The 16540-nt window shown below is 39.4% G+C and overlaps 1 protein-coding gene across 8 annotated transcripts in view; it reads right to left on the bottom strand.

Moving 5' to 3' along the window:
• Nucleotides 1-16540, bottom strand: part of tpm3 (tropomyosin 3) — a 38427-nt gene that overhangs the window by 12678 nt on the left and 9209 nt on the right. For 2 of the 8 annotated variants that reach the window (XM_071910595.2, XM_078290461.1), the window contains exons 3-6: nt 13136-13269; nt 9751-9868; nt 8938-9008; nt 7735-7810 (exon numbers count right to left, since the gene is read on the bottom strand). In XM_071910595.2, coding sequence (XP_071766696.1) covers nt 7735-7810; nt 8938-9008; nt 9751-9868; nt 13136-13269 — 399 coding nt within the window. Of the gene's footprint in view, nt 1-584; nt 661-7734; nt 7811-8937; nt 9009-9750; nt 9869-13135; nt 13270-15181; nt 15627-16540 lie in introns of those variants that run through there. The other 6 variants (XM_078290462.1, XM_078290463.1, XM_078290466.1 and 3 more) reach the window with 5 other exon arrangements.

Genomic DNA, 16540 nt, shown 5'->3' with positions numbered 1-16540 from the left:
ATATATTGGGCCGATATAGGCCTTCAACAAAAGATATTGGCCAGTCAATGTTACCCACTGCTGATATGATGGAGGTGAGGTTATATCCTCACCTCCATCATATCAGCAGTGGGTAACATTGACTGGCCAATATCTTTTGTAAAAGGGGGGGGGGGGGGGGGGGGGGCATGAAATATACAACGCAAATGAAAAAATATTGGTATTGGCCTTCAAAAACCCTAATCTAAACCTTCAGCTGGAAGCAACCCAGCACTGAAATCACAAGTGTGACCTTTCAGAAAACTAACTGTCCATGTTATAAAGGGCACCAATGACAAGGCTCTGACTAAATGCTTTATTGCAAGTGAAAAATAAAATCTATGGAGCATGAAAGACTGCAGATGCATTCTGGTATACTCATACACACACACACACAAGATGAGTAGACGGGCGTTACCTCGAGCACATGAACAAAAAATTCCATTACTGAAGAGTCCCCTCCATACTGAACTCCTCTTGGAGATGGATACAAACTAACAAAAGCATGCTGACACACAGTCATGTACCATGCTGGTTCAAGTACCTGCCCTGTCACTCGGCCCTACCTTCTCAGCCTGGGCCTCCAGAGACTTAAGGTTATTGGTGACGTTTTTCAGTTCCTCCTCCAGCTCAGCACATTTACTGGAGCGGTTTTGATTTCAGAGACAGGAGGAGAGAGACGAGGCAGCAGAAAAATCAGATTAGCCATGAGAAAACTGATGCAACGCTAACAGGAGAGTAGCAGGAAAAAGTTGTGCGGGCTGAAAGGTTACGTGCTGAATGGGAAAAAGTGATTAGAAAGAGAGAGAAATTGCAGAAATTGAAGGGAAAATGTGCAAGTGCTGCACCAATAATTTGTAAGAGAGAAAAGTAAAACAATTTGTAAAAGCAAGATTTCAGTGACGAGTACATTTTTCCAACAGGATAGGCATTCCTAAATGCTGAACTGCAGTAAGCAAATAGGTTATTGTTTGACAGCAAATCAATCTGTCACATTTGTAGGACATTCAGTATTGTGTGACGGTGAAACAATTTCTCCATTTGAAATGATTTTTCCGTACCCTATGGATGTGCTCCTGATAGATCTGAAGTCAACATTTGGAAATATTTTGATGTAAAATTAGACATTTGGATGGCCAACACTCAATAAGGCAGTAAGTCTTAGCACACACAATGTTAGGGTTGAATTCAATTCACACCCATGCCATGTGGATAACGTAATATGATGTAAGCCACTGTAATCAAAAATATACAAATATGAGAAAGAAAAACAAGTAAAGCTACTCTATTATTCTATCTGCTTTTAAGAGACATTTTAATAAACTTTGATCAATTGTTATTGCTCTTTTACATGCTGGTGGTATTGTTGATTTGATTTTGTCAAACATGGTTTCTCTTTTTGCTGAGGGGGCTTTGATAAAAGCCATCTGGATCAGTTGTCATTTTGGTTTCAATTTGACGTTGTACTTGGTAGTTTACTGAACAACTGAGTGGATTTTCAAGTCTAGTAAATTTGTGTTCTAATCAATCCAATTACATAGTCTGTTATTTCTGTTCTGCAGAGCAAGGCCACAGTTGATTTGTGAAAAGCTTTTCAGTTTAAACAAAAAAAAGAAATTCAGCCATTTGGAGCAATACCTGATTGTGTGACCTATTTAAATGAGTATGAAGCTGTTAAATTAATGTTCATTCAAATTTATGATCCATCATAACCTTGACAATACATCACATAATAGGTCCTAGATTTTATGTACAAATCTTACACAGTGGCTGAAAAAGCTTTGACTGAATAGCGTCATTTTGGTGCTTTACAGAATTCTGCAGGGCATAAATAATATCCAAGGTGTTTTGAAGGCTGTAAGTCAGGGCTATTCAACTGTGTGCCATCGAGTGCATGCAGGTTTTTGTTTCAACCAAAGACTACACCAGGTGATTTCACTCATTACTACACCTTCAACCAGAGAGGAGGAACCCGCAGAAGATTTTTTGCTCACTCATTTTTTGTTCACGCATTTTTACATTATTTTCCTCTAGTATTGACATTTCGACATTTTCACAACACAACTTGGCAGATCTGCGGCTCAGATTAAACTGTCTGCACCTGCCATTTGATTGCGTGTTTGTTTAATGTGGCCCGGTTTCCCGGTTGGGTGGAGTTTTCTGTCTTTAATTACTGTAAATGGCCTGAAGGTCCAAACACCGCCCAGCCAGCAAACTTTGGCGCAAAAAACAAACCAAAGTAGTTGTTTAAATGCCAAAAACATTGTGTAACCACCAGTACTGCCGTATCACTGGCTGAAATAAAAAACTGAACTGGAACACGCATTCCATCGTCAAATTTACTCCTGGAACGCCGTTCTGATGCGTTCCAGCCCAATGCAGCTGCTGTAGTTTTGGGTTGGAATGAAAACCTGCATACTCTCCATGGCACATGGTTGGATATCCCTGCCTTAAGGAGAACTACGGATTAACACAAAAAAAACAAAAAAACAAAAAAACAACGGCCCTTAAAACTGTCTGGAGGTTAGCAGATAGGGGCTAATGTGAACTATAGTATTGATTCATGTTAGATTACATCTGCATCGCATGCTTGAGATAGCAGTGTTTATAGGCTGAACTCTCATACAACTTCAAACTACCGTTTCCAGACTGCTGCTTGGTAGCAAAAGAACTGGATTTGTCTTGCCTAAATTGGAATTTATACTATGAGCCCTTTGAATAAATAGTAACATAAATGTGGCTAAATGGGATGCAGGAAAGGCAGTGGCCATAACAACCTGATCTTTTTGCAGCTGCTAAGGTATTGAGGTAACCCTTTGTATGCAGGTGGACTGAATTTTAAGGTGGTTGCAAGAGTCATGCAGACAGAGTAACAAGACATGCATGGACAGACGGGTCTGTGTTCAAATGCAGAGAGACGGTTGGGGGGGTTGTCACTCTGTCCTGAGTGCAGACACACACACACACACACACACACACACACACACACACACACACACACACACACACACACACACACAGTCTCTGTTGATCTCTTTGCTGTACTGGACATCTCCTGTCAAGCCATATAGTTCCACTAGAGCTTGAGCAACTACAGCTGATCAGCATCATGTCATCTTCCCCATTCAGCCTGCTGCTGCTGTATTTCCTGGTCAATCTAGCCCAGGGTTTATTTAAAGGAATACACTGACTTTTGGGCCACTAAGCTCTTACTTTTTTGCGGCAACAAGATTGGTAGCAGGTGTGTCCATCACTTAGTTTACTATATTATGCACTTCAGGAAACTGTATCTACGGTACAAGGTAGCTTAGAATCAATGCAAAAATCACTGGAATAGGCACTGTGGGCAAAACTGCTCTTACTTTAAAATTTCAATATTAAATATTTCAAAAATTACAATATTATTCAGAGGGTAATAGAACATAACAGAGAGACTGCTGCCTGTTCATGCTTGTGCAGTCGAGAAAGATTAGCCATTGTGGTTACAAACACACATTGTGACATTGGTCAAGTGAGGTGGAGAGAGAAAGAGCTTAGCAGTCTCCTTAGCATTGGCCAAACTTGATGAACCTTTTATGCAAAACACAGCTCTGCTAGCTCAATGTAGTTGGAACTAAAACATTTGCCACGTATGCATGTTCAGTTTCAGTGCATGGTGATATCCCTATCACACACACTTTGCATATTGATCAATTATAAATATTTGGCCCATAGATCTGGATGTAACACAGACGAAGTGCCTGGGGCATAGCAGAGGCTGAAGGTGTTCAATAAGAGCTTCAGTGCCCTGCGGCAGACACTGCTCACAAAGGAGCCTTATTGTCATGACCACAAGGCTGGTAAACAACAAAACTTTTTGATTTGAATTTCATGAATCACAATGCAGTTTCATGATTATGTCTGGTATTCTCTTTTTCACAGAACATTCTACATTTGGTAGAAAGTAGTGATCCTGTTCATCTCGGCCGCACAATGCGAGAGAGGTTTCTCAGCACAAAACCCAAGAACTCTTAATAAACAAACTCTAGAGCGCCCTAGCAACGAACAGTTTGATCCAACAACAGCAGATCACCAGTGGCCGTCCAGCAAACGGGAACACAGGCCAAATTATAAAAACTGCTGGAACATACGAGTTGAATAACGGTCAGAAGGTCAGTTATTCTTAGTTCTTTATGATCTTCTTGACAGCTTGACACTTGGGCTGCACGATTCTGGATAAAATGAGAATCTCAATTTTCTTGCTTAGAATTGAGATCACGATTCTCTCTCACAATTCTTAAGCAAAACAATTTTTTATATACATTTTTACTGCACTCTTTTGCCTGATACAGACAGAAAAAACAAAAAATATGATAATGACTGTAATAGGACTGTCACATCAACTTTGCGGGTCAAATGGGCTACACACAGTACACACACAATGTAATTATAGACTAAATTCCATTGAAATTTAAATTTAATTAACGGTATAAACTTCTCCAATCTCCAGCTGGTTTATCCCGCCATCCACACATTACATTCTGCGCACACTGGACAGTGTAGCATTAAGTATAGCCTTAGTTACACGAGTCTTCCTGAATCTTTTTTTCGGGTTGCGGATCGGTTTCGGGTCGTTGTTTTATGTGTATGAAAATGGGTCGGGCGGGTTCAGATACATGTGTCGGATCGGGCGGTCGCGGGTTGAAAGAAAACCTGACCCGCGCGTCACTAATGTAAACAGTAACCTGATAACTCGTAATCTGCTGCCCTACAAACGTTAACATATATATATTTAATTTTATTTAACGTTAGTGGAATTAGGTAGTTTAATTGATAACCGCATGGCAATGCATTGAATTGAACTCAACACACACGCTTTCGGCCTGTCAAAGATATGCACTTGTTTTTTAACAGACAAAATAGCCTAATTCAAATGTTTGTTGAATCCAACACTTATCATAAAAACAATCAACTTACATCTATCTTCTTCTCTTATTTAGAACAAGTGTTTTCCCGTGTGTGTCTACTGTTCTCTGTTATGCTTCTCTCTGGATTTGTTTTCCTTTCTGCCGGTTTCTGTGGGGGCCCGCTCTGTATGTGCGCATTTCGTCACGTGGTGAAACACAGTGTTGTCACTTGTTAGGAGCGCTTGGTTTGATGCAACGGATGTCCCTAATGAACATGCGGCAGATCGTTGTCATTAAGAAATGAGATCGCATAGAGGTATGAATCGAGATCGCGATTTTAATACGATTAATCGTGCAGCCCTACTTGAGATAACATTAACAACCAAAGGGAAACTGTTTTGTTTACTGAGTAAAACATTCCAACTTATCTGACTGGCAGTCTGGAACATCTCTCTCTCTCATGAGAAAAAAAAAATTTGTGCTCCTATTTTTTTCAAACCAGGAGCACCAGTGCTCCCTGGCAAAAAGCTTATCGTAGAATCCTGAGCATAGATCAGCCCTTGCGGTTACAAACACTCATTGTGATACGAACATTGGTCGAGTGAGGTTCACTCTACACTGGAGAGAGTGCCGTCTTGGGCAAAAAATTAATTCCAAAGCTTTTACAGAAACGCAGCTCTGCTAACTCAGTCTAGTTGTTACCTCCGCCAAGGAGGTAACAAAAAACTACTGGCCCGATTTTCATGAAACTTCGTGGAAGGGTGTAGCATGGGCCAAGGAAGAACCCATTAAATTTTGGAGCAGATCCGGATCCGACTCACGAACAAGCAATAATAGCACGAACCTTGGCGAAGGTCTGCGCTCTCCGAGTGCCCTTCTAGTTAATGAAATATTCGCTGGCAAAAAATATTTTTGTCTCACTTAGCTACCGCAGTTGCAAAGCCATAGCTACCTAATACCAGTTGACTGACTGACTGACCTGAATGTGTGACCTGATGAACACGTCTTGTGCAGTGCACAAGCAAAGAACTTGCTTTCTTACACAAGGTTATTCCAATCCCAGTATTCAGTTTGGATTATGACTGTTTTACATCATCCCTTCTGTGGATATATTTGTTTTCTCTCTGCAGTCTGCAGGGCAGGCAGGACTAGACTGAGCTATGTGCGTGTGTGACTGACAGGCAGTAGGTACAGCAGGGGCGATCACAGAGGCCTGATCTTCTCTCAGACCATTTGAATTACTGATAGCTGAAAAGGTGTTATGAAATTTTCACCAAATAATACAAAAAGAAAGTTGCCTACCCCCGCTTTAAGTGTTTGTCAAGTCTAAGTCAAACCGTACCTATCCTTTTAAAACCTCCATCACACACCACTCTGGTTAACACGCAGCTTAAGACATTAAGACTAGGGCTGAAACGATTCCTCGAGAAACTCGAGTAACTCGATTACTAAAAATCATCGATGCAAATTCTTTGCATCAAAGCTTCGTTTAATCCATATAACTATATACACGCTCAGTGTTTCGCACAGATGATTATTACTGTTGCACAACGCGCTGGAGAAAGAGAGAGAAAATAGCGAGGGGCGAAGAGAAGAGACAGGCCAGAGAAAACGACAGAAAGTGTCCAACGTTTCGGATCCAGTGTTGCCAACTTGGCGACTTTGTCGCTAGACTTAGCGACTTTTCAGACCCCCCTGGCGACTTTATTTCTCAAAAGCGACTAGCGACAAATCTGCCAACTTTTTCTGACCATGAGAAGCAATGTTAATGTGTTGAATCCCAAAGCATTTGGCAATAAATTGGTTCGGCTGATGTTCGGTTTTCTCTGCTTGCTTGTCTAATCCAGAGAGGTCTGACGATCACAGCGCTTCCCACACACAGCGTAGCTCCCTCCCTCCGCTGAGAGCAGGGACTGTAGGATAGGGTCCACTTGTAATTGCTACCGGCGTACCCCGAAACTGGCCCGGGTGGGCGGAGTCAGCACTTAATATTAAAACGGGATGAGATGAAGGCTAGTAAAGAATGCACGTTAATTATGGCTATATGTAATGGCTAGTTAAGAACGTAAATCAATATGGTGGCTAGTTATGATGTCCCTAAGTTAGCTAAGTTTTGCTCAAGAAAATAACCACAGAAAATAAAATGCTGCAGTCAATTTGTGAAAGCCTGAGCTTCATTCATGTTATTATTATGATAGTCACACACATACACACACACACCCCCCCCCACACACACACACACCTACTCCCCTCACATTGATGCATAAAATACCCCAAAAAGCAAAATATCACGTGGTGTAAGTAGCAATTGGAGCCTAAAATGCACCAGTCCAATACAGCAGGTATATTCAGTTTAGTTTGATTGCAGTGAGTAGGGTCAGCAGGTGTAGGGCAACCCTTCAACATAGTAAATAAATGTACATTAGCCAGTCTTATGAACTTGTATGATATTTAGGCCTAGTAATAAATATCAATAATAATTATTATTTCACCTCGTTTTCAGTAAATCACAGTGTCGTATGGACAGCTTTGTGCGGACAGCTTTTCTCTTTTGTATATTTACTATTGCTCTTTAATAAAGCAAAAGTATTTCTTATCCGATTACTCGATTAATCGATGGAATAATCGGTAGAATACTCGATTACTAAAATAATCAATAGCTGCAGCCCTAATTAAGACTAACTAGATCAGCCCAGGACTGAATCCAAGAATGGCTGGTAAGGAGTTCTTAGGATCCATAAGGCCAATTCCAGCCAGCCAGCTGAAGTCAACCAGTCAAAATGTTTGGCCTCCAAGACGCTGCTAAACCCACAGACAGAAATGATTCTACCTTGTCCTCAGAGGCCTGCAGGGTCTTCAGTGATTGGTCAAATCCTCTCAGTTCCTCATCCAGCGTCCTGGCTTTGCTGTTAGCGGGGAGGGCGGAGTCATGGACCATCATGCCGAGCAGGGAGGGGTCAGGGTGGGGTCAGGGAGGGGGGGTCGGGATGCAGCAGGGCCATGCGTTGGAATTTAGGACACACCCCACAAACATGCACAGACATGGAGAGAAAGGGGGAGGGCATTGTGTTGGTTAGGATCCACATCCATTCTTATGCTAATGTTATGCAAACATGCTGCTCTCCTCTAGTGACCGTGGGAATCAGATGATGTACAATATAGGAGGCACTGATATGCTGGTGCTTCAAAAAGTGCCTTCACTCAATATGTAAAACCAGTACACATTCTAAATGAGTCGATGCGAGTGGCAATATACTGAATAAATGTGATGTTTGCATGCTACGTGGGACTGTCCACTCTCATTTAGTCAACAAATTCAACTGAAGAGGTCAAATTGGACCATCTAGACCAGCAATCAATAAAAAACAGAAGAAATGAACAATAAAAAAGGTTAAAATAATTTACAGCAGAGCTAATTCAAGTATTTAAAGAATTCAATCTAGAGTAGGACTATTGGAAATAGGTTGCAATATGCAAAAAGAAATGTCTTCAGTTGGAACACCCTACCTATTTATTTGCCCCATGTGTGTGTGTGTGTGTGTACTGGAGATAGAACTATATGCAAAACTATCATTATCCAGAACAATTTTGTTAAAAAATTTAAAAAGTGCCAAAAAACAAAGGTTGATGAATCTATTCTGGTGAGAATAAAATCCAGTAGCCCACAGGAGGAGAGGTTAGCCAACATACTCGCTCTTCTTTCAGGACTAAGTACAAGAATAAACCTCTTCGTCTTTTGACACATCTGACAGTCTGAGTGCTTATTCGTTTAAATCTATTCACAGTTTCACAGAGTTTTTTGGAGATTGAGATGACATTTCTGAATTAGCCAGCCAGCAAAGAGGGCTAGTTCTGATTCAGCTCACCTTGGGACCAAGTAGCACACAGCCTGAATAATTCAAATTCAAAATTCAAATTTTAAACAATAGCAAACAACCTGCAAGCAGCTGTTTCTAGCAATGAAAGGGGAAGCCATTAATTCTGGTTGTCAACAGGTTAATACGAGTTATGAACAGGTCAGTTGGATACTCACGCCTCAGCAAGCTCTGCCCTCTCCTCTGTACGCTCCAGCTCCCCCTCTACGATAACCAGCTTACGAGCCACCTGGATAAATACATTATCCATTATATACTTATTATTATTAAGGCATTTTCCATTATAGATCCAACCAGAATGACTTACTGCAGGCAACATCCAGAGGTGCACAACACCAATTTTTCAGAACCTTTGCAAGTATGGAGTACTTTATTATGTGGACTGGCCGATCAGAGTACCACTCAATTATCATTCATTCATTCATGCCACCTAGTATTAGCCTATTATGAAACGATTACAGTAACAAGCGCTTAATTTGGTCAGAATATGCACTGAAAATTATGTCTTCAATCAAATAAAAAGACAATAATAATCGTAAAATGGAAAGTGAGCAGAATGGTCTTTTTCACAAATGATATTTCAACATTTTTTATGTTGGTTGGCGTACCAGTATCAGGCCAGCCAAATGGCAACTAACTTTTCTGAGACGACAACATTGAATGCCTCAGTTATATACAGTGCTTGGTCTTTGCCTATTCTAACAGGCACCTGATTGGCCGCCTGTTACGCTAGCTGTATACAAAGTGGTAGCATCTAAACTGCAAACCTCTACATATTTCTATGAAAAATGTATATTAATTAAATAAATGATTCATGGCAGGAACAATAAAAGTGTAATATTTGAGTAAATATGTAACTCTGGTTTACCAGTCCTTGGCAGGTGAGTGAAAAAGTGAATTTTGGACACTGGTTGTATGGCAGTATTTTAGTTCATGTTGCGACAGTGGAGGACTAGTTGCGCTTGTCTCACCTCCTCATACTTGCGGTCAGCCTCCTCAGCAATGTGTTTGGCCTCCTTCAGCTGAATCTCCTGGAGCTCCATCTTCTCCTCATCCTTTAGGGCTCTGTTCTCAATCACCTTCATACCCCTACACACACACACACACACACACACACACACACACACACACACACACACACACACACACACACACACACACACACACACACACACACACACACACACACACACACACACCATTACTGTTACAGGCTTGTAACAGGCTTGAACCCCCTTGACATTTTGCATGTTATTCTGCAAGATAATTTAGAAGTGCAAGTATGTGGGATTTTTTTCTACACAATGTATTCCATTCCATCAAATTAAAAAGGAAGTTTCAAAATGTTACATTCAAGTAAAAGAAAAATGTAGTATGCAAAAGTAAATACATTTCATTTTTGGCTAAATGGTGTCACTGGTAAATATTTGTTCATACTTTACTCATATCCAATTTGTACGGTATTGAACAATATTTTCCATTTAAATTTAATTTAATTCAGTTTTAATTCAGTGGGCAACATAGCTCATATTTATGGAAAGAGATTTGTGCCAGCAGAGATTGTATTTGAATTGTATTTGAATATCTGTCATGCGCTTATTGAACCATTTAATTTAATGAATATGTAAACGACAATTTCAAATTAAATGCAATGGTTTGAAATTGAAAAAAAAAAAAATGTGTATATATAAAAATGTATTAATTAAATACAATTAAATAAATAAAGAAATACAATTTCAAAGAGACTTGAGGGTTTAGGATAGTCTCCAAACAAGCATAGTCTGGAAGGTGATTCACTTAGGCATGAAATATCAACTAGAAAAGGCTGAATTTTCTGAAGAAAATTTGTGTGCTTGCTTCAGTAAAAAGGTAGGTTGAATTCATTTGAACGAGGTTAAATGTCTTCAAAATTTGAATATTTAAGCAATTTATTTGACAGCCAAAAGTCCTGTAGTTATCAATACATGGAAGGATAGGTAATCATGTTTCTAAAAGTCATAGTATTATGGGCTGTAGTAAAAGCAACAGTTGTAATATCAGTAGTAGAAGTAATACAATTAGCAGTAGTAGTAGTATTTGGACTATCAGTATTAGAAACAGAAGTAGCAATAGCGGTAGTAGTAATAGTAGTAGTAGTAGTAGTAGCAGTAGCACCACAACAGTAATGGTAGTAATAGTTTCAGTGTTTGAAGTAGTTGAATTAGTAGTTTAAAATGGTAGCAGTATTAGTAACAGCAGAAGTAATAGTAGTAGTAGTAGTAGTAGTATTAGTAGTTCTAGTAGTAGTAGTAGTAGCAGCAGCAGCAGTACTAGGACTTGTAAAAGTCATAAAAGTAGCACTCAGTAGAAGTAATACAATTAGCAGTAGTAGTATTTGGACTATCAGTATTAGAAACAGTAGAAGTAGCAATAGTAGTAGTAGTAGTAGCAGCAGTAGTAGTGCAACAGTAATAGTAGTAGTAGTTTCAGTGTTTGAAGTAGTTGAATTAGTAGTTTAAAATGGTAGCAGTATTGGTAACAGTAGAAGTAGTAATAGTAGTAGTAGTAGTAGTAGTAGTAGTAGTAGTAGTAGTAGTAATAGTAGTAGTAATAGTAGTAGTAGTAGTAGTAGTAGCAGTAGTAGCAGTATTAGAAGCAGTAGTAGTAGCAATATTAGAAGCAGTAGTAGTAGCAGTAGTTCTAATGGAAGTACTGTGTGTGTGTGTGTGTGTGTATGTGTATGTGTGTGTAAAGAGGAGAAGTGCAGAGAGCTGCATTAGGACAGCAGCAATGGAGCAGAAGAAATTGCAGTGTGTCAGACAAACATTCGTAATTTAAAAACTACATCCTATCACTTAGATATTTACATTGTCAGTTACAGAAGAAGCAGCTGAACATTTTGGTGTGTAATATGTGTATGTGATGTTAAAATTGTGGGAGTTATTAATAACAGTTTAGAAATGTGTAAAAAGGATGGAGATTTCAGCTGTGTGTCATAGTGACTGAGAATTTTTTTGGATGCAGCAAACTCTGAAACAAACATCCATTCCTCAAAAATTCTATATTCTAGCACTTAGATATTTACACATAAGTTAAAGAAGGAACAGCTGAACAGTTTGATGTGTAATATGTGTATGTACTGTAGGAATTACTACAGTTGAAAGAAAGTTGAAAAAGATGAACTGTAGTGAAGTGAAGTGAAAAAGTTGAATTGGAGCACTAGTGTTAAACAAACCATCATAGCTCAAAAACTACAAATCCCATCACTTAGGTATTTACATTGTGAGAGAGAGTAGGACTGGCTGAACATTTTAATGTGTAATATATGTATGTAGTGTGAAAATGGGAATAGTGACAGTTTAAAAATGTGTAAAGGACAAAGCTGTTGAAAGAGGCAAAACTGCTGTAAAACACAGTATAGCACTAGGTTAAACAAACGTCGATTTCTCTAAAAGTGCAAATCCTATCACTTTGATATTCACATTGTGAGTGACAGAAGAAATAGCTGAACAGTTTGATGTATATGTGTAAACTGTGTAAAAATTGTATAAATTGTGACAGTTTAAAAAAATTGTATATTCAGTAAAAAGCACAGCCTTTAAAGTCTGTAGAGTGCCTAGAGTGTGTGATGACATCATCCACTCTAGCAGACTGAACATTCTGCCAGCAATCTCTATGGGGCCAAAAAAATCACTTTTAAACTTAAATTGTGAAAAAACTATAAATCGTAAAGCTTATAAAAATACAAGCACACAATTCCCGAATATTTGTTTGAACGGCGTCGATAGCATAAACGGTTCAAAAGTAGTTACACTGCAAGTTTTGGCGGAAGAATAAATAAAATAGAAGAGTGTATAAAAAAAATAAAGAAACGTCCCATGAGTTTTCACATTAAAGCCCGCATCTTACACTGTTTTAAACATTGAGTGTCCAGTCAGCCTAGCCATTATAATATAGTATGTATTTTGTCTCCACCGGGAACATGGTCAGGAACAGGGTCTTGGCCATAGTGAGATGTCTATAGAATACAAAAAGTAGGAAAAAAACTGTACTTTCTCTTTGGAAATGAAATTATTAGTGGATTTTTACCAGAGTGATTGGTTCTCGCATCAGGCTCATTTGCATAATCCCACCGCCACAAATCCTGTCATGCTGTGCGCATGCAATTATTCGCTTCTCATATACTATGACTAGGGGTGAGCTGTTCGTCTGGTGAAATCACATCTGATGTTTTATTAGCGTTACCTCTTTCTACAAAAGGCAAAAAAGTGGAATAGTGCAAGCGCAACCGAAAGAATAAAATTATCCATGTTATCCTATAATACCAATCCTGTGCACACAGGGCTTTAGATGCACTAAATCAGAGGAGGAAGTCACCTCTCGCTCTCATCTGCAGCCTTCTCTGCCTCCTCCAGCTTCTGTAGAGCTGTCGCCAGTCTCTCCTGGGCTCGGTCCAACTCCTCCTCCACCAGCTGGATACGTCTGTTCAGGGAAGCCACCTCGGCCTCAGCCTGAACAAGCACAGATAAATATGGTGGTGACACATTCAGACAAACATGTTAGAAAAGTTTCCAAATGCTTTTTGGATATTCTTACACTGTTAGATATCATCAATTTGTGATGTTCAATGCATTTCAGGAGTAATATTATGATGAAGTGTTGTAATTTACTTTTTTGGTGTTTCCACTTTCCCTCAACCTTCCTTGTCTACTTCTACTTCATTTCCTACAATTTACAGAATGCCTTTCAACAACTCCCAGAGAAGGGGCGCAAACTTGTAGCTTTCAGTCAAAGGTGGTGTAAGCATATAAATATAGCTAGCTAGCCAACTGTTTGTGAACATTGGGGCATGTCTATGATCACGACCATACACTGTTCATAACTATAACTGTATTATACAGCATCACTTTGGCTTAGCGATTCAACATTTTAGTTGAAACTAGAAAAGATTAATGACTCAATGAGATGGACAAATGTCATTTGATCTGTGATCTGATATTTCCATACACTAATTATTCTTAACGATAACCGTTTTTGAGGTAATTCATGAGTGATGGCCACCACAACAACTGATGTATGCTTTCAGTGATATCGTCTTTGTTAGGGTGTAACCATGGCAACCATTTTTTCTGCCTCTTCAAAATGGCTGAAATGTTGCGTTCTAAGGTATATTTATTAATTAAAGTGCCATTAAGTACTCTATGACCGTATTGACCTCTATCAGCGACCAGAATTGCGACAAAATCAATAGAACTCACCTCCTCCTGCACAAGTTTCTGACAAAGACAAGTGACATTTACAAGTTGAATTTCAGTGATTATCCACAGATTCAAAATTTCGTATGTAAATGCCTAAGTCTTCAAACATGACTTCTATCACAACCTGCTTGCTGAAGAACCATTCATGAGCAATAGGCTATGAAATTCAGAATATTTTGCTTCATGTGATTACAAGAAATCGGTATAAAAACTGGCTCAGAGAAACAAAGAAGTTTCTTAAGTTCATGAGACAAAGCCTTTGTGAGATACACGAATTCTTTTTATAGTTCATTACAACAAAAATGAATTCTGAGTAAGAAAGGCAAAATATGCAAAACTCAGCTAAAAAAATGAATGAATGAACAAATGAATGAAAATGCATAATTTCTATGATCAGACATAAAAAAACAAAACATAAAAACGTCATAAAAGTAAGTTTAGATTAGTTTTTCTTTGGAACATGTTATTTATACCCCAAACACTCATGAGATGTAAAAATAATCAAAATTGCATTTTTTTTCTGCTGGGTCTCAGGAGGATGAGTGACTGTTTGGGATGTAAAAAAAAACCCCTGCAGATTCTCAACCTTCCATAGCAGAGGGTTGCCCATCCCTGACGTAGACCATGACTAGACTATAACTCCACACAGTAACTCGCCAGCCCACATATTCAGTGGTAGGGAAACTATACATGACTGCCTCTGAATGAAGAATGACTTTACAGGAAATGCTACTGATATCGGTCTAACCGTCTGGAGGATGAACAAACTCCTCACATCGAGGATTTCTTTTCAGATATTCAACTGTTTGCCGGAAAAGCTCACATCCGTCGTTGCAAAACAGACATGACTTTGCATTTGCTTAGAGAAAAGGTTTATAGTAGGACATCTCACCGACATTGCATTTAAAGCCACGGTGTAACAAGTAGCCTACCAACAACAGGCCCTGTTGTGCAAAAATTTGAATCCCCTTAAAAATGTGTTTCCCCGCCTCGATTTTACGGCAGGAAAGAGATGAACAAAAAATTAGTTGTGGATCGTTTTCCTATCGCTGGTGCGGTAAAACACGTTTCGCGGGTAGCCTAAAGTAACCTACCTAGTTGTTTCGCTTGTCTGTGACCGTATTACCTCACAGTGATTGTAATGAAGTTGTCATTAGGCCTGTACCTGCTCTCTGGACCTCTTCTCTTCCTCCACTTGCCTCTGGAGGACCTCAGCTCTCTCTTCAGCTTCATTCGCCTGTTGCTGTAAAACTTTGATCTTTCTCTTGACGGCATCGATGCTGTTGGTTCCAGCCATCTTGCTGCTGTTAATACTTTCAGCTCCACTAGTGTGACTTCAGTCTGATGAAAGCAGCTGGAAACCGGTCACGGTGAGGCTGTACAATGCAACAAGGCCTACAGCTGAGAAAATAGCGCAGAACGATAGCTCTTCTCGGGAAGTGGCAAAGTTGCCTTTTCGTTAAAACGCGACAACCTCTGATTCATCAGTTTCCTTCGTGGGGAAATTTGATTTCTGGATTCCACGCAAAACACAATGGTTCAAACAGATGAATAAAGTTGCGTTGCCCCAGCAGTCCCTCCCTTCTCCAGCTCAAATCACGCTAGACTCTCCCTCCTTCCGTCCTGCTCCACCCAGTCTAACACACAATACACTGAATCACTGATCCAGGGTCAGCCGCTCAGCATTACTGTGTCTCCAGACAGGAATAAAGCTGGTCTAGGGTCAGAGCAGCAGAGTTAGTTCCAGGAAAGACACTCCTTGTTTTGCGTGTCCTGTCAGCCAGGTGAAGTGACGTCAACTTAATGAATCGCATTTCCACCCGGGCCCCGCCCAGCCTGGCGGCCCAGGTAGGAAGAATTTGTGGTTTATCATCTACGACTGGTTCAGCTGTGTCTAAACGATTCAACCTTACAGCCCAGTTTTCACAACAGAGCTTCAGTGTGCAACACTGTTAATGCAAAGAATCAAACGGACTTTCAAAGTCTTGTCTAAAGAGACAAAATGCCGTGCTTAGATACAAAGTGCACAACTCTAACTCACAAGCTCACTTCTCTGAATATATCTTCCTCATATTGCTTATTCACATGCTTATTACTACATATGCAGTTCACTAAATCAACTCAACATGAAATTTCAATCATGTCTCACTACTTCCAACAACATAGTCCCGGTTAGTAACACTGCAACACAATTTCTAATCACTTCACAACATAAAATACTGTTAGAAAACCTATATGGCTCTTTCTAAATTGCAAGAGCATTTTTGGTCATTGTTAGCCCGCTATTTTTGTTAATGGTTTTCTTTTGATTGAACATCACTGTTGGTTACACATCAATACCAAAACCAAAAACTACAACATTACATTAAGTAATTAAAAAAAAAAAAAAAATCTAAATATTTATCCAAATAACCAATCACAACATCATCTTCTGAATCATTAATATTGGTTACAAATACCATACATCAAAAGTCTAAAATTATTATATTGAGTATTTTGGAAGAAGGTCAAAATGTTTATCCAA

This window comes from Centroberyx gerrardi, chromosome 19, assembly GCF_048128805.1.
Source record: "Centroberyx gerrardi isolate f3 chromosome 19, fCenGer3.hap1.cur.20231027, whole genome shotgun sequence".
NCBI classification, from domain to species: domain Eukaryota; kingdom Metazoa; phylum Chordata; class Actinopteri; order Beryciformes; family Berycidae; genus Centroberyx; species Centroberyx gerrardi.
Note: the sequence above shows the minus strand (reverse complement) of the source record. Positions and strands in the feature narration are given on the sequence as shown.